At 39.8% G+C, this 18,287-nt stretch overlaps 1 protein-coding gene across 1 annotated transcript in view; it reads left to right on the top strand.

The window, feature by feature from the left end:
• necab1 (N-terminal EF-hand calcium binding protein 1) overlaps positions 1-18,287 on the top strand; it is a 51,316-nt gene that overhangs the window by 2,026 nt on the left and 31,003 nt on the right. The window contains exons 2-5 of the mRNA XM_050033924.1: positions 527-551; positions 3,540-3,648; positions 10,776-10,801; positions 11,937-12,034. Of these exons, the coding sequence (XP_049889881.1) occupies positions 527-551; positions 3,540-3,648; positions 10,776-10,801; positions 11,937-12,034 (258 nt within the window). The remainder of the gene's footprint in view (positions 1-526; positions 552-3,539; positions 3,649-10,775; positions 10,802-11,936; positions 12,035-18,287) is intronic.

The following is an 18,287-nucleotide window of genomic DNA, read 5'->3' as shown; positions in this document are numbered from 1 at the left end:
GAGGCGACAAAGCAGGGAGATTAGAACAAATTATGTAAGTCAGAACACACGACAGATTGCCAAGACCCAGAAGAAGGTGGGCGGATATTTTTCTATGAGTATTTTTACCCCTTTGTAGCACAGAGCTGAAGCCCTCTAAGCTAGAAAAATCCAAGGGTGGAAGGATGGCATTTTAAAATTTAGATCTTGCACATTCAGTGTTGTTCAGTCAGATTTAAAGTGATAGTGTGTAAATAGACCCAAAACCTGTTCAAATTCTTCTCCACAAGTACGAACCTGACAAGAAGAGAAAGTGAGCGGTGCTATTCCGAGGGGGTTTGAGCCTTTTAAAGCTGATGTGGTCATTGCCACTCTGCCTTTCATCTCCTCTGGACTCTGGGACAGCACTATCAATAATTTAATGACACACTGCCTTTGAGAATGTGATCGATGATCCCCACACACACGTGCACACACGCACTTATTTTAACTTTGATGATGTGAAACCTTTTTTTGACATAGTTCTTTTTTCCTTTTCTCGTCACAGATTTTACGGAGAGCTGATAAAAACGGTGAGTAGGCTACTGCAACAAAAGCTCCTTCCAGACTCACACACACACTCCTTTGTCTTTGGTGTTACATCAACCCTTCTTTCTCGTGTGTAAAAACCTACTTTCTCAATGAAATTCTGATCATGACTCTCTGCTGATACTCTTTCAGTTTCCATGGAAACAGGAAACTGACCATGCCCACTGAGGTTCAGTATCAGAGCATTAACCAAGAAAATCGTGAAAAATTAAGACATTTCTGTCATGGTGGTCCACGCCTAATGAGGTGGATATTCACGGCAAATTCCGCTATTGATTCTCCTTAACTGTCCTTCACAGCATTATCATAATATGCAGTATAAACATACAGAGAAACATAGTTTATTTTGTTGTTTACTCGATACAGCAAGAACCTGAATCCAGGAAATCTCTATCATCTATTGCACACAGGCCTTGAATTTTGATTATTGAGTCTGATTTATTCAGTCAAGTCAGTGTGATAGACTGTTCTGCATTTGTGTGCAGACAGAGAATGAAACTTAAACTCCAGAATACAATATTTCCTGGCCAGGACCAGAAACTTTCTGGAGTCTCCACTGCTTCCTGCTAAGAAATAGTCTGGCATATAACACTTTTTTTTTTAAACAATGAGGTATAACGTATCATTTAGATCATTAGATCCATGACACTTCATGCCACTGTTCTATTTCCAGCCTCACTGTTCCTGAAATAAAGATTTTTTTTCCCCGTTCACTTCCTTCTTGTACATACCAGCTCCCCTAGCAGCTCCTCTTCTCTGCTCCCGTGGCAGCTTGACTCCTCTCCTCACCATGGATGTAGGAGAAAACTCTGTTGCTACTGGTGTCTCTCGTGTGTGTCGAACAATGGATGAGGAAAGACTTGTTGCTGAGGTCAAGAAATATTCTGAGCTATACGTGGCGATTTTCCGAAGTTATCAAAAACCATTGCTTTGTCAGTGATGTCAGCGTCAGACACCTGATGCCAAAAGCCATCTTTCGTGGCGTCAGTATGTAACACAGCTGGAAGTAACATTTTTCAGTGTAGTGATACAATGCCAGCTGGTCGGGTAGCACCTGTCGCAGCAATATGACACACTGCTGGACAGTGTTAGGTCGAAACGCTGCTGGTAGTGACGTAATATAAGGAGCTAGAAAGTCCCTATAGGGCAGGTAGGAGGGGTGGTGGATGGGCCCAACAAACCCTGGACTTTCACCCAGGACCTCCTTAGAGCCATGATGTTTTTTTTCTAAACCTAGAAAAGTGTCAGCAGCAGATGCAGAAGGATACCTGTCGACGTGAAAGGCCATTGACAAAGCGGCAATATGTAATGACATGGGATGAGAATGTGTTGAAAAAATATATTGCCTGGTGAGCCATAGCTCTGAAGATTGTCCACAGATCTTCTAATAAAAGTAATAATAGACCATACATTATTTCCTTACTGATGGCCCTGAAATGCTAAACACATAGACACCACAGTAAGAAATATTATCCGTAGGAGACAAGATGCCTCTATGGATCATTTGATGTTGATGCACGCTCTGCCCAAGCCAGTTTGTGCTTGGGACATTAAGAACGCTGTGATGAAGATTTTTACATAATGAAAACTAAAATAGTTTCTCTTTTCATTTACATCCAGACGGAGGCTAAAATCAAATCAACAATTTGCTGATTTGATTTTGAAATATCTGTCAAAATGTATATAGACATGAGACCACTATTTGCCTTTATGTCTACACAATGAAAGTATTTTTTGGGTTGTAAATTATAACCCCGCTGACACACACTTTCACACATCATGTCAGATATGCACACAGGCTGGTATCACACAGTCAAACCACATCACTCTGAGTGTTTTTAGTTAAGGAACAAACTGACATCACGTTGTCAGCTGATATTTTGACAGAGGCCCTGGCGTCAAAAATGATTTTCTCCACATGCAAAAATAGCTAATCAGAATCCATTATGTACATGACATGCTTCATTATTCATCAAATGTTCGTCCCTCGCTGTGAATGATTCGAGGTCTTGTCATGCAGCGAGACAAGAAGTCGTCCCACATGTTTGTTTTCAGTGTTGTGCAAACAGCAGCACTTATATGTCAGGTCCGCTCCAAGATCATATCTGAGCTCACTGACAGTGAGTCACTGTGCGCTTGATTTATGTGTCTCTGTGCATCTCTCTTGCTCGCAGCATCTCTAGTGACATGACAATCATACTGAACGTCACCTCCAGAGCAGCAGGTCAGCAGTGAACATTAAAAGACCAGCCACCTTGTGTCACACAAACAAACAGAGACGACTGCAGCCAGAGCTGTGCCAAACAATATGTTGTCTGTGTTTGATTGTCTTTATTTTTCTGTAAGATGTTCAGTTTGAGTTTGGGGCTCTCCATGTTTTTTCACCTCATTAATATTTAAAACAGCTTGGGCCTTTTTATTCTGAGCATAATTACAGAGCCTCAAAGCATAAAAATGACTGTTGGTTTAATGTAATAAATGGTGATGACTCTTTACAGTGTAGTTAACTATAATAATAAAAACAAGGATGAATGTTTCACTGCGGAGATATTTTGTTAAGTTTTACTGCTGCTTTTTCCTCTGTGAGGGGAATTTGATCTATACTGTACGCTTGATGCCGTCTTTTGCTTATTCAGCCCCTGCAGTTCCATCAGCTCAGGAGATGGAATATTAAAAGGAATGATAAATTCTTAATTAAAAGTTATTCATGTTCTCACTGAATTAAATCTGTGCTACTGACCACCCTCAGATCTTTTCACCTCAATGTTATATTTAATTACATTTTTTATGTCCAACACCCCTGCAGGCACAAACCAGCATGCTCATCTGAACAAAACAAACAAACAAACACACAACAAAACAAATCTTGAATTTCTATAAGGAATCTACAATAAAATGGCCGGCTCACCTCACAGGATGCTGCAGTCCTGACTGAACTGTGTTGACAAGTTGCATTTGTGGTACGTCCCCAGATGATGGAAAGCTGTCCTTTGATGAGTTCAAGGCCTATTTCTCTGATGGCGTCCTGACAGCCGAGGAATTGAAGGAGCTCTTCCACACTATCGACACTCACAACACAGAGTGAGTCGATTCTTTGCTTTGTCTTTTTATCATTTGATTCCATAGAGGACAGAGTTAAGATGTAGACGGGGAGGTAAATGACGATGAAATGCGTAAAAACTGTGTCTTTGTTTTGACATGCGTTTGATTAAATTACATCCAATATTGTTGTGAAAACCAGGTGAATGAGGGTTTATTTGAAGATACAGATCACAACATCACAGCAGGTGATTCTTTTCCAAAGGATACATCTTAGTTACCAGTTCTCAGTTACCAAATTTATGTTTTAATTCTCAGAGGTGATTTGACTGTAGTACTGTATGTGCAGCAGTGACAGATGTGCATAGACAAAGGTTAGTTTTCAAGAAGAGAGCATATTGCCACTGTATGCTTGTTAATGATTGGACTTCATTGTTAATTTGGCGGCAGTTTTCCACTAATTGTTTTGTTTGTTTGTCACCAACCAAGGCAGATTTGACATAAATAATAATTAAAATTCAAAATAAACATCCATCCTTTAAGAGGCAAACTTAAATTGTAATCTCAGCTAGCGGGACACACAGCCTGCCACAAAGTCTTATATATTTATCATTGTATTATAGCGTTCACAGTTTATTTCTTATCCTTCTAGAACACGGGGGTGCACAACGAAACAAAGTTGTAGTCCCACTGCTCTGTAGTCTGGTGGTGCATCAGCAGGTACTTCTGCATCGCTTGCCAGATGGCAGCGGGGTGAACAGGCTGTTGCTGGGGTGGATATTGTCTTTTAGTATGCTTTGGACTGATATCACTGATGTTTGGAAGATGGGTACCAGTGGTGTTCTGGGCAGTTTTAATCGCCCGTTGCAGAGCCCTCCTGTCCTGGGCCGTGCACAAACTATGCCAATTTGTGTTGTTTCCAGCACAGACTGTATAAAGACGTACACACAGCCTCCAGGTCTGAAAGGTGAATGCAGATGCATTTTTAAAAAAGGCTAATACAAAGCTAAATCATCATCAGATGATAGCCAATAGGCTCTGAGACTGTTTTCCTGCCACTTAAATACCATCTCAGTGCCTGAAACTCAAATTTGTCCTCACAAAGAGTCAAACAAGAGCACATACACGCTTACACATTATGTGTGTATGCTTCCTTATAGGCAAGTGAATGTTAAATCTTGGGGGATAAAAGTAAAAGTCGGCTTTTACACGTAATTGCTATGAGGTGTTTTAGCTCAACTCAAGATCCTAGTTGAAGTTAAACAGTATCATCATATATAAGCATCCAGAGGGGTTTATTCAAAGGACGTATATATGCAAACTATTGAAATGTGAAAGGTGGGCTATCAAATGAATTAACTAAAAATGACTATTATGGGTTATATCGCTATACTTGTCAGATAATGTCAAGTATGGCAAGCACCCTTAGATTGCACAGCAGTTCATCTGTCCTGCCCGTCTTTCCAGAGTTCAAAACAGTTTTTGAACTCTGGAAAATAAAAGCTGACTTGTTTTGGTGGATTTCGCTGTAAGAGATACTACTGAGTTGTTGTTAAAGCCTGAAGCTGGAGCTGCTCACTGTGTCTCTGATGGTTTTCGAACGCAACTCTTTGAACAATCCTTGAAAAATCATGTTATTCAGTGTCTAACAGTTTTAGGGAGGTGTGTGTGGAGCCAACAGTGCACTCAGCAGTGGACTCCACTGTGGCTTTGTATCATGTTTTGTAAACTTTAAGCCTGCCCACTTTTTAGCGGTCCAAATCCAAGAATTGATTTAAATCCCTTTTGTAACTGAACACTGCTCAATGTCCTGTTTCACTGGGAAATACATCACAGAACAGAAGCCAAAGACGCTCTTACTTTATTTCAGGGGGATTTCAAGGTTGCTCAGTGACACAGACTGAGTGATAAACAGTTTTTTTTGTGGTCAAGTTTATGATATACTTGAACCTGTGAAGTCTGCTTTGATAAAGTGTGTTCATTATTTTCTGGACAACAGACAGATGTTAAAAACGGAAAAGAAAAGGAATCGAAGCAGCAGATGACAAAATATCCCTCTGGTCCCTCATAAAGGTCAACCTGTAAAAACAAGCTCTGGTGCTTCTTCAGTCCAGTCGGTCAGCCTCTTGTACATTCAGCTGAGGAGCACATGAGTAACAGTAGCAGGATCATGGTTGTTATCTTTGCAATCTTAGGCAAAGAATTTTGTTTGACTTTATTAGCATTGTTTGGTGAACATCCTCGTTAGGATGGAAATTAAAATGTCTTAACTGGAGGGAGTGTGTCCATCACATTAAGTACTTCATTAGGATAATTAAACAGTGTTTGGCAACCAGAGAGCGAAACGCTTTGAGCCACAGCAGCTGAAGACGGTTTATAAAGACGGCGTTCCCTCTCCCTCAGTACCTCACTACCTGCTCCTGCAACCTTATCAGATCATCATAACAAAGGTAAGACTGCAGGATTCGCTCTTACCTCTCATCAAATTATGATTATTGATCTATATTTGTGATCATCAGTCATATTTTGCATTTTCTTCAAAAAGAGAAATGTCACTAACTGTATTGCCTCACATTTTTTCTCTTCATATTTACACAAATGTATTTTCAACAAAATTGAAGAAAGAAAGATATTATTAGAAAATAATTCTCTGTCCAGATAAATTGCCTTTTATGCTATTGTTTTGTCTAAATTTAACCTGTGCCCACAGATGGGACTTTCAATGACCTTGAAAGTGAGGACAGAAAAACTCAAATCTGCGCCTAGGACGCATAATGGCCGCCATATCACATCTTCACTGATGATGGCATCACTTACAGCAAGATGTCAGGTCTCAGTTACATCAGTGCTGGAAAGATTACCATGTTACATTTATTCTCAATGTAAAAACAATCACAGTTAAATCTTTCCACAACCAGAAACTTTGGATTACCAGAGGAATCCGAGATCCCATCAACACACACACACAGCAGCCTACATATTAAGGCTGCAGTCTGGAAACATGGATGACAAGCGTAGGAAGAGGCAAAAAGTACCAAATTCTGATGCATAAGTTGAAGGATCTGTCAAGACTGTATTTCACTTAAGTTGTGAATGTGATAAATAAATGGTTGTTTGATCAGAAGTATTTCAGTCTGTAGAAAGTGATTTATTTTATAACATTTGGGTGGGATTAAAAGTGATCTGAAAACTGCCTGCATTTAATAAAGTCAAAGTAAAAAATAATTCTGTAATTTCTCTTGTACACCCAGGTCAAGCGTGTACACAGAGCCAGCTAGAGGGTGAATAAATGATGAATGAATGAGAACAAGGAGTAGCCTAGTCTTGATTTTTAGGTGGATAACAAACAGCCATACAAACATGATAGCTGCCCTTTCAGGCTGAGTTGCTAACATGTTTCCATGCTATGTGAGCACTGAGTTCAAAGTACAGCTGCGACAGGCGGAAGATCTTTGTCATTAATTCAAAGAATTATGTAATTCCAGCAGGTTTTTGCTGTTCTCAGGCTGCTGTAGTGAAGTGCACTCAAGGTGTGTTCAGTGCACCTCAGCATCTCTGTCAGCTGTAGTTAGTGAGTTAGTCTGCAACAACAGACTTCCAACCAAAGGAAGTTCAGGAAACTTTGCTTTTCAGCATGCTGTTACTGCAAGTGAACTCTTTAGGTAAGAGTTAGACAGGTGGAAAAACTTGCAGGTGTTGCAGGTGGTACTTGAAGAAAAGGCAGGGGGTCAACAAAGTCATTAGCCTTCATTCACTGAGGATTGTTAAGGTTTAAGGGGAATCCATCCAATAGTTGGTGAGATATTTCACTCTGGACCAGCTGTTTGGTCAGACTGAATAAAAATGCTCAATAGCTGGTCTCAAATAGTTCTCAGGCTGTCCGCCATCCTCTTCTCCTCCAGCATATCCTCATAGAATAGTTCAGATGACATCCCACAAAAATGCACACACCACAGATCATGTGATATCCTACGACTTAGCACCCTGTGAATGATGTTATGGCCTTAACATAAAGTTACATCATTAACATAAAGTTTCTGAGGTCAGGTTTAGGAAAAGAAACATTGTCAGGACGTACCATAAAATTACTTTAAGTTCACTCAAAGTTCACACAGGTCTTAACACTGGTTTACTGGGAAAAGTTCCAGGAGAAAGTCCTATGTTTTGTGACCCATCCACCTCCCCAACCTGCCTCCTAACTGGACAGCTCAGGACCACTTCCTTCTTTGCTACTGTCAGTGCACCAGTCACATGATCACAGCCTTCCAAAATATGTGGGTTATGCATCAATTACTGGCTCATGATTACATTAAGTATGTATGAATTTTGGTGCATAACTTAGGAAAACTTATGAACAGTGCATGAGAGCAGCCTGAGTCTCAGCCTGCCTCTGCCTGATGAGAAACTCAGCTCATATAGTCTGCTTTTGATCTGAGCGACATCGCTATAGAAATATTGATATGTTACATATGAAAAATACAAATGTTCCGTATCTGTGGTCTGCAGAAATGTACAGTACCAAGATTTTATTCTGTTGACTGGGCTGACCTTTCAGGCAATGAAAGCTTTGTTATTGCTGTAATTAAATGGTGAAATCTGACTGTTCAGCACTAGAAGCAGGGAAAAAAACAAGAAAAGTGTGAAAGGAGCTAAGATCACTCCATATGTAACTATTTAACAGCTGTGTCCTTTGAATAAACCCCTCTGGATGCTTATATATGATGATACTGTTTAACTTTAACTAGGATCTTGGTTGAGCTAAAACACCTCATGGGAATCTTGTGTAAAAGCCGTTGATGTGCAGCATCACACAGAGTGACATTTGTGGTGAACAGCTGGGTAAGCACTGGCTGTGACGAAGGCCAGAGACAGACTTACTTTTCAATATTTGTATTTGACAGTGGTGGCACAGTGTGCAGTGGTTAGCATTGTCGCCTCACAGCAAGAGGATTCCTGGTTCAAACCCAGGGTGGGGGAGCCCTTCTGTGTGGAGTTTACATGTTCTCCCCATGTCAGTGTGGGCATTCTGCGGGTACTCCGGCTTCCTCCCGCAGTTCAAAGACAAGCAGGTTAATTGATGACTCTAAATTGTCCATAGGTGTGAATGTGAGTGTAAGTGGTTGTCTGTCTCTATGTGTCAGCCCTGTGATAGTCTGGCAACCTGTCAAGACCTGTGTTAAAAATGATTTTAAAAAAAATTATGGTGTGCCCCAGGGGTCAATTTTAGGATGTCTGGTGTTTTCATTATTCCATCTATATATTATGGTTTTCCATGAATGGGAGCCTGCGTGGAGGTCTGATTGATGGTTTTTCAAAAGCCAAAAACAGCTGTATTTAGTTCAAATCAATACCTATAGTAACATGTAAGTGAAAGCAAATGAGTTTTACAGTAATCTGAGAGGCACAGAGGGTGCACAAATGTACCTAAAATAGCCAATTTGGAAATTCCACCTTAATATGCCTCTACTAAAACCTCTTTAAATTTGCTCTGCTTCACTTTATTAGCATCTGTCTATACACAGGTGATGTTCAGATGTTGTGACGTGGTTCACTGGAGGTTTTGGGCTGCAACTGCTTAAATCCAAAGGAATATACACTTTAAAAGTGTTATTTAATCTAACCCAGCAACATCTATACTCATGTGTATACCGTTGCAGTAAATCTCCCAATTGCTACCTTTATTATGATACCAAGATTGTTCATATAGACCTTATGGTTGCAGAGAAACAGTCATTAATTTTGGGCATGTAATCTTCCAGCAGTGGCCCGAACCAGAGGCTTCATATTTTTCTTATTGCTGATGTGATCAGAATTTAAGTATTTAATTCCTCAGTTTAGTATAACAGCTCACTGAATGCCTCTGCAGTCAAAGAGAGAATGATAAGACATTTCAACAATCATGCTAATGAATCATTATCCACAATATAATTTGTTATCCTCGTTAACAGAGTATCATAAGATGTGTCAGCCACTAAAGATGATGATGGTGCTAACAGAAAGCATTTCAGATGTCAACAGCATAATTAGATGCAAAAACAAATGCATATTATTTGCACCTTCATCTGACATACATCTACATCTGATTTAATATCTTCATTGCAGCCATCACTGTGCTAAATCAACCTCAGTGGACTCCATGTTAAACCAGAACAAACATGTGCTCCCTCTGTGTTCATTTCACAGATGGCGAAGTTGTCAGGAAGTAATTTGGGAGTCTAAGATTGAATTCTATATTGATTAAAGAATGAGTCACTAAGCTGGAGGGTCTGCCTGACAGGCTGGCTTGCTTGCTTTGGTTGATTCTGAACACTAAAAAATAAAGCATGGATATTACATGTAGTGTATGAATGCAGACAGTTTCATTTGTAAATGAATTACATGTGAGGATAAACACGACTGATTGATTGATTGTTCAGTGCTTCACTTTAACATGGCCCATTAGTAGATAATGTACCTTAAAATGTCAAAAGAGCCAAGTTTTTAAGCCTGGCAGGTAAGAGCTTTCTGGTGGGTTACTCAGTTCAGTGTCTAACCCTTGGTTTACCTCCTCTGTCCTCTGTGGCTCTAAGTGTTTTCTCCTGTTTGGACTGATTGATTTCTCTGGCACTCTCCCCCCCCCCCCCCCCCCCCCCCCCCCCTTGTGAATGACAGCTGCAGCTTGTGTGGAATAGAGTTAAAATGGATGTTACTCCCCTGCAACCTTCACTGAAACAAGGAACAAAATGTCTCTTGAAGCAAGCTGAACAAAGGATTCAATGACTAATTTCCCACATTGAAACACTCTCTGCACCTTCACCTCCTTTCTTTATTTCCCTGTTTCTGTCTCCCTCTTTCAGACACACACTCAGACCTCATCAAAACACACTTGTGCATGGATGTTTATCACAAACAGCAGACATTTCTGAGGGGTTTCCTCTAAGCGACTCTGGACCATTGGTCTCTAATGCACATCTCTGGGGAGGACAAGCAACTAAATTATTCAATTATTCTTGACGTATTTTACCCTCTTCCATTTGTCATCGCACACCAATTCACCAAATCACAGTCTGTCCAGGAAACGTTTTTGCACTGATGAAAGATTAATCTGTCACCTCCTTTAACCTTGGAAACTTTTGTTTTTCAGGAGTTCTTTTTTATTTAAATGTCTCTCTCTCTCTTTTGTTTTGCAGTAATGTGGACACTGATGAACTCTGTGGTAAGTTATTCCTTCACCTAAATGAGAACTACTTTTAATATGACTAATGGAAGCTGAAAAATCTGCTTTGTTTTACTGATTTAATGAAATTATTATCTCAGAATTATGAAAAAAGTTATCATGGAGGAAAGTTCTCCTTCTGTTTTCTGAATTATCAAGATAATAATCTTGTTAATTCCGAAAAACAAGAATTTACAAGAGTATTATCATGTTGATTCAAAAGATTAAGAGCAGTTTTTTTTCACTGTGACAACTTTCCTCATAGTTATAAGATAATAATTTTTAAAAACCAGGCAATTTTTTTTTCCATGACACTTCATTATAACCATCAATAAATGGTGAACTGATAATTAAACATTAGTTTATGTTTATTTTGCTATTAACAAGCAATGAAATGATAATTGATAATGTTTACTAACAACATACTTGTTGATAATTAATAATTGTTTTGTTATCCAGCTATAAATATTATTTAGATGGTTATTATAAAGTCGCAACTGATTATTATAATAATGGTTAATAAATACTGTGTAGTGCATCTATAAACAGTATTTTGGTGGCTATTATTTAGTTGCAGTGGAACTGCATTTAGATGCACTACACAGTATCTATTAACTATTTAATAACATATTATAATCATCAGTTAAAACTTCATACTCTTGCAACTTGCTCATTGCCTTTTTTCCCATGTTTTTGAAAGACATCATGCCAATTTGCTCAGGGGTCAAAGGTGTAAATACTTGCAAAAGGCATCTTAGAGCAGCACAAGAAAAGTGATGTCGCTCCACATTTCAAAGGGTTAAGTGTCCATTTAGCATTTAATGATGGTTATTGTTAAGTGTTAGGTTTTCTCAGCTGAATGCATTATGCTTGTATAATAGGCTGTGTACTGTTGTGGCTTTATCTTGCTTTGCCTCACAGTCACGAGCACCCCAGACTCAAATGCTATTTGACATTTTTCCCAGCATAAGAAAAGAACTGTGTAAGATGTGGTCACATGCTCTACAACCAAACCGCTGCCGGCTGTGCGACTGAGGTGTCACACAGAGCTGCTTTAACAAAACACCTACAGCCCTGTCTTAGCTGTTTAACTCAGTGTTTCTTTGTTGTTGTTTTTTGTCTTTCCGCTCTGAAGAGTATTTCTCCCAGCACCTCGGTGAATATGAGAATGTTCTCGGTGCCTTAGAAGACCTGAACATGTCCATACTGAAGGCGATGGACAAAACAAAGAAGGTAAGACGATAGAGATGAAGCAATCATTGAAAAGATAAACCTGCTTCTCTCAACATAACACACTAGCAGTGTATCGCAGAGCTTCCACAGTGTTTGTAATATTGTTTTCATATCTGTGTTCAGGTGTATGCCTGGATGATAATCCTCCAGTGTGCCTGTATTTGAAACACTGACAGCTTCACTTTCTATGTAACATTGTTTTCTATTGATGAGATATCCCCTTATGTGTATGCATAAGTTACGTTGCTCACAAAATATGCAGTAAGTAACATAAAATTTTAAGCATGTACCTGAATTATTAACATAATAAAGCATAACTGACCCCTACCTTTATAAAAAATAATCCACACTGTGTGAAAATAAAAGCAGTGTAAGTGTTAATGGTCCAGGTGACCACAGACTGTATGAAATAATGGATGTAGCTGTTGTGACGTCACCCATTGGTTTGTGGACTACCATTTGAAGCCTCGAGATTGTCATTTTTTGCCGTCCCCATCTTTGATTTTTGGAGCCAGAGGTAATGCAAAGTGACCATATTTGGACAATATGGTGGAGATAACCCTTACACTAGCGGCTAGCTTAGTCAGCATGGTGCATTTACAGCTATAGTTAACTGTGATAATGCTTACGTTACTGAAACTAAACTATATTTCTGACTCCTTAGAGGGTCTTTTAGTACAACCAAACACTAATCAAGACTTTTTTTAGGCCTAAATGTTACAATTAACTGAAGACAAACTGAAAAAGCGACAGCTACAGCTATATGCTTATGATCTGTGAATCTGGGATAACGTCAACACTGTGTTACCTCATCAATGTTGTCACCGTGGTAGCTACTTGTCAACAGACGGCACTCAACTATCACCCAAATTGGGCATGCCCTTAAATATGCATAACTTTAAGCCTTAATGAAATTTAAACAGGTTTAGCCCCCACTAAACCCCACCCTACTGTACAGTCAACACATTCTCACTCCGACAAATATTGACGTTTTGGTCATTGACTTTCCACATCCACATATGACGTGCAAGGTACCCTGGGTGCATTGGTTGTTCTGGGACACCGTGTCAAGTTCTCTTCTGTCAAGACACAAATTTAACGTTTACATACTGTCTCTTTCAAAATAAACACACTACATCGGTACAACACCGCAAATTGACTTCTTTTCCTTCAACAACAAACACATGGCTAGATTTAGGTAAAAAGAACATGGTTTGGACGTGAACACCGCTGCGGAAAAATCCCCCCCCATCTGCCTGCCCCACTGGGACTTTTGCCACCTTAACTTTCGTCCTTGACCTGCTGCGTTTCCCCCTGATGCTGCCAGGCGAAGTTAAACTACAACAGCAACCAGCCACATATCATGCTGACGATAAAGGATGCCTTTTTTCGTTGGTTTCTGATGCTGAAGGTCACTGCCCAAGTGCCAGATTTCGAAGACTTTAGAGTGAGACTGGGCACGTACAGTTGTCAAGAAGGAGGAAATTAGCTATATTTATTTCTCCTATAAAATCAGGCATTTTACCATGGGGGTCTGTGGGGATTGACTCAATTTTGGAGCCAGCCTCAAGTGGCCATTAGAGGAACTGCAGTTTTTGGGACTTGTGTGTTGGCTTAATTCTACGGCCCTGGAGGTTGCTGCTCGGTGGAAATATATAGTAGAAATAGAAAAGGAGGTTTTAACATTGGGAAAATACATATCAGAATTGCACTGGGCCATATTATGTTTCTTCAAAAGTTACTTGTAGATATAATGAGAATTGGTCCTAAGGAAAATGAAGGTGGTTTGAAGTTTGATAAGGGAAATGTTTGTGCTGCATTTTGCCAGGGTTCATCCTCTTGGCACCATCTGTATCTGCACCAAATATCTTGGTATCCATTTGATAGTTGTTAACTAAAAGCCAAAGAATCTCCTCCTTTGTGTAAAATGTCATGGCAAATCATCAAACAGTTGTAAGGGTATTTCAGCCTGGACTAAAGCACTGGACGGAGCAATCCACATTGTCCTCCCTACTACCATTCAGCTAGCATGGCTAGCATTAAAATAATTAATTGACTTTATACTGCTGCACAACAAATCCGTTGTGAATTGAAGGCTATTGAGAACAAAGCTCACTAAATTTCACTAAACTCACTAAAAAATCTCACTAAACTAAACTAAATATCAACGCCTCCATATTTGTCTCCACTGAGTTTGGCTACTAGCTGTTTTCATTCACACAGACGACAGCCACCTGGAGTCTTTTTTAAAAAGTAAGAAAGAACTGATGAACCCCAGTCGTAATTTCTAAATGGATTTGTGAACATTTATGTGGTGGAGGTCCTGACTCCACTTTAAAATTAGGTGACTGAATGAAAATTGCAAAAAAAAAAATTGAAATGTTAAAATTTGGATGCTATTTGTATCTGCTCAGAGCAAATAATCGGTTCATATCTGTTTATTCATATTCATTTAAATCCCTGTGACACACTCACACACTCCCACACCTCCCACACAGTGAACATCACGCTGACATCTCCTGCAGCGCACATAATGATAGTAATAAGGGATGTTTGATTTACTCACAGCATGGCTTAAACTCCATGCTGCAAATCTCTCCCAGCATGCTCCTCTGCTGCCCAACTCGTTGCCTCAGATCTCCCATTAGTCAGATTTCCATTACAGAGCCAAAAAGGATGACCCAGGGCTCATTTATACTACTAATTAACCCCCAGAACAAAACATGAAAATATGTTATCATTCTTTTTGTACTTGTAGCCAGCCTAGATGAGGAATTAAATGGGTTTGGCTTTGTTACCAAACAAATACTGCTTTTGATCATGCTTTGGAAAAAACTGTATGTCCTCTTGATCTTACTGTGGAGCGGTGGAAGTACCTTTTAGATTCTCCAAGAGGAGAAGAAGCAAGATGATGAATAGGGGGAGGCAAGCAGACAGAGATGAAGGTAAATGATCAGAGATAACAAAAGAAAAAAAGAAGGACTGAAGGGACAAATGATGAGGAGAAAAGATGCTGCAATGAGGAAAAGAGGTGGATTATTAGATCTGCGGGGAGAGTGTCTTTTTTTCTTTTCACCACCCTCTCTTTCTCTGCGGTATCCGTTCTGGCACATATGACACATGCTGCGAAGCTCAAATTGCCCCTCAGAGCTGCACTGAAGCAGGCGCGTCTCGAACAGAGAGTGGGAGTCATACCGTTCATTTGCTGGTGGTAATTCTTTATTAGCACAGAAAGAGGAACCACATGATGAGAACTTAAACACCTCAAGACTGTGTGGACAAAGATAAATGCCAATGGCAGTCAAAGAATTTTTGGTTTGGTAAATGTTTGGACACTTAATGAACAGAAAAAAGACAGCAGTGAGGGGGACTTTAAAGGTTCTGTATGCGACATTGAGAGCATTAATATGGCAGCATACTGCTTTTTTCTGTGTAAAGATAGTGGAGTAATGGTGTCCTGAGCAGAAAATGAAGTCTGTGATTTGTTGTGGTAAGCCAGTCCAGCTGCACGTGCATGTTAGTCCACGTGTGTATCCTGGTGGCTGGCACATTGTCACCACTTTTCACTGTGCTCATACAGTGGTTCCTGACGATATCAGAAAGGTTTCTTCACGGAAGTGTAGCACCAACCCTTTGGTTTCCCACGCTGTTAGCTCTGCTGAGGCTGTTGCCATTAGGGCTGTCTATGGAGTTACCACCATTAGCTGCTAGCCACCAGCCACAGTCCTTCATCGGGTGATCAGCAAAAAAAAGATGAATTGCTGGTGGTATTTTGTTGTAATTTTATTTCCGGATTCAGTTCTGGGTGAAAAAAGAACATGCAGGTCGGTTTGTGGGTGTTGCAAGATAAATATATTTGAAATAAAATGAGAATAATTTAATTTAATGTTTTAATCCTCTGCCTGCTGACCTTGTATCTAGTCTTCTAGGTGTGTTTCATAGACTGTAAAAATAAAGGACGTAGCCACCATGACGTCACTCATTGGTTTGTGGACTGTGGAGTTGGCTCATTGGTGTTTTTGGAGTCAGACGTCACGTGACCATATTTGGGTGAGTGGCTGGAGCTGTGGAGGAGCGAAGGGTGGATCTGACTGAGAAACCGAGCAGACTGTCAGCAGACAGCCTCACTCAAAGTGGCCGCACCCTTAATTATGCATAACTTTAAGGCTTAATAAAATGTAAATGGGTGAAGTATATAAAAATTACCCTTGAACAGTCATCATGAAGGAGGAAATTAGCTGGAGCCCCTAACCATTTTTGTACCAGGCTGTAAACATTTTTATTTCTGCTGTAAAGCTGGACATTTTAATGTGGGGGTATATGTGAACTGAATGGCTTCTGGAGCTAGCCTCAATTAGACATTCAAAGAACTGCAGCTTTTGGCACCTCTGTATACGTTACCAACAGGCTCATTAACTGTGGTGTGTGCTACTGAATATTCATTTAAATTGCATTTTAACCTTTGTTTTAAAATGTAATATCTTAGTTTCACAGGTAGCAAATGTTCCAGAATGATCACTTTAATCATGCTGCCTAACTAATTATTTGAACAGCACACAGATGATATGTGATTAGTGGTTTTGCGGTCAGGTTTGGGGCCACAGATCTTGTGTCGGCGGGTAGGGTCAGGTTGCAGAACTAATTGGTCATATGTGTGAGTGGCAGGAAGGATAAGGTATTGCACGTCACAGTTCTGGTTCAGGGGTGGATCTTGAAAATCAGACCTGTGCAGGACTCTGCAGCCGGGTCAGTAACCTCCATGTTTAGAACCGTGTCCGGACAACTCATACGCTTTGAATTTCACATAGAGCCCCTTGAAAAGCAGTGTGTGCAAACTTAGGGAGTGGGGTTATTAGTATAATATAACATTTATGTTTTCTCTAGTGTATAATCACCTGAAAATAAGAATGGTAGTGTTTTCTTTACCTCAGAATAAGCTGTTTATATCTACATAGGAAGTGAGTCCTTTTCTACAGAGATCGTCATGTTGCACCACCATGTTGCTACAGTAGCGCAGAACAGAAAAACCAAATACCAAACAAACCCAAATGAACAGCGTCAGGGAAACACAGATTTATTTATTTTAGTATTTATTTTTTTACATGAAACTGCTTAATTCAGTGTTTTTAGCAGTTTAAATCAACAAATCAGTTTTTAATTTGCAGAGGAAGAGACCTCTGGGGATAATTTGGCTCCCAATAAATGCTGCAATGAATGCTAGTTGCAATCTACAATCCTGACTTCTTGATGTGACAAAATCCGCCCAAATCTTACATGCTGGACCTTTAAGAAAAATAATACATAGTAGACACATAAGTACTAGCTACATCTACAAAGTAGTGGGGAAACAATTCATATCTTTGAAATGAGTTTTTCACTCAAAGAGAGAGAGAGAGAGATTTTTCTTGAAATGGGTTTCCAAAAAAGTTGAATCTGCAGGAGCATGGAAGTGAATTACAGGAAATGAAACGTACAGATACTTTTGCAATAACCTTTGCAATCTTCTATAGACCTCAACTTGATGAGGTGTGAAAATCAAACTGCACCTCAAATCATTTTCTGTTCTCTGAAAGAATTGTTGAGAGTCCAAAGTGAGGCAGCGGGAGAGAAAGAAGGGATGTGTATTTTGAGGTTTTTGTCATTCGAAAAGGTTATTTTAAAAGTTATTCACCCTACTGTGGACTTCTTAAAGCCTTGGGTCAGCTTTTTTCCCATCAGCACACTCTACACTCTCGACCTCTCACGGATATACGGTACAAAATTGATATCTGAGCTCAAATGAGAACAAATTACTCTCCACAAACTGGACAGAACTGAGGAATTACCAAGGAAGGCAATAACGTTTAAATCAAATTACAACTGTAGACTCCAAACACAATGCTGATGGCTTCCCAGTGTTTACTCCCTGAAGCCTAATTCATAGTTTTCCCCTTTACAAAGCATGTGTGACGCCACAAATGATTTCTGTGACCCTAAAAATAAGTCATAGCACCACAGAAGACAGAGAAGAAATGTATGACGAGCTGCGAGTGAGTGAGGAAGAGAACAGATGCTGCATTAGTCACAGACTAAAGCGCTGTCTCCATTGAACTGCATATGCTTTTGAGTGGTTGGTCCCTGGCTGTACATGTGTGTGAGGGAACTGGCATCATGTATGTGCATTTGTGGGTTGTTCCTTGCTTTTTGGCATCGGAAGATTGTTAGTGTGCATTCATATGAGCTGACGTATACAAAAGCTAATATGCTTGATTGT

This window comes from Epinephelus moara, chromosome 22 (genome assembly GCF_006386435.1).
Source record: "Epinephelus moara isolate mb chromosome 22, YSFRI_EMoa_1.0, whole genome shotgun sequence".
Lineage (NCBI taxonomy): Eukaryota > Metazoa > Chordata > Actinopteri > Perciformes > Serranidae > Epinephelus > Epinephelus moara.
This window is presented reverse-complemented; position numbering and strand designations above follow the sequence as displayed.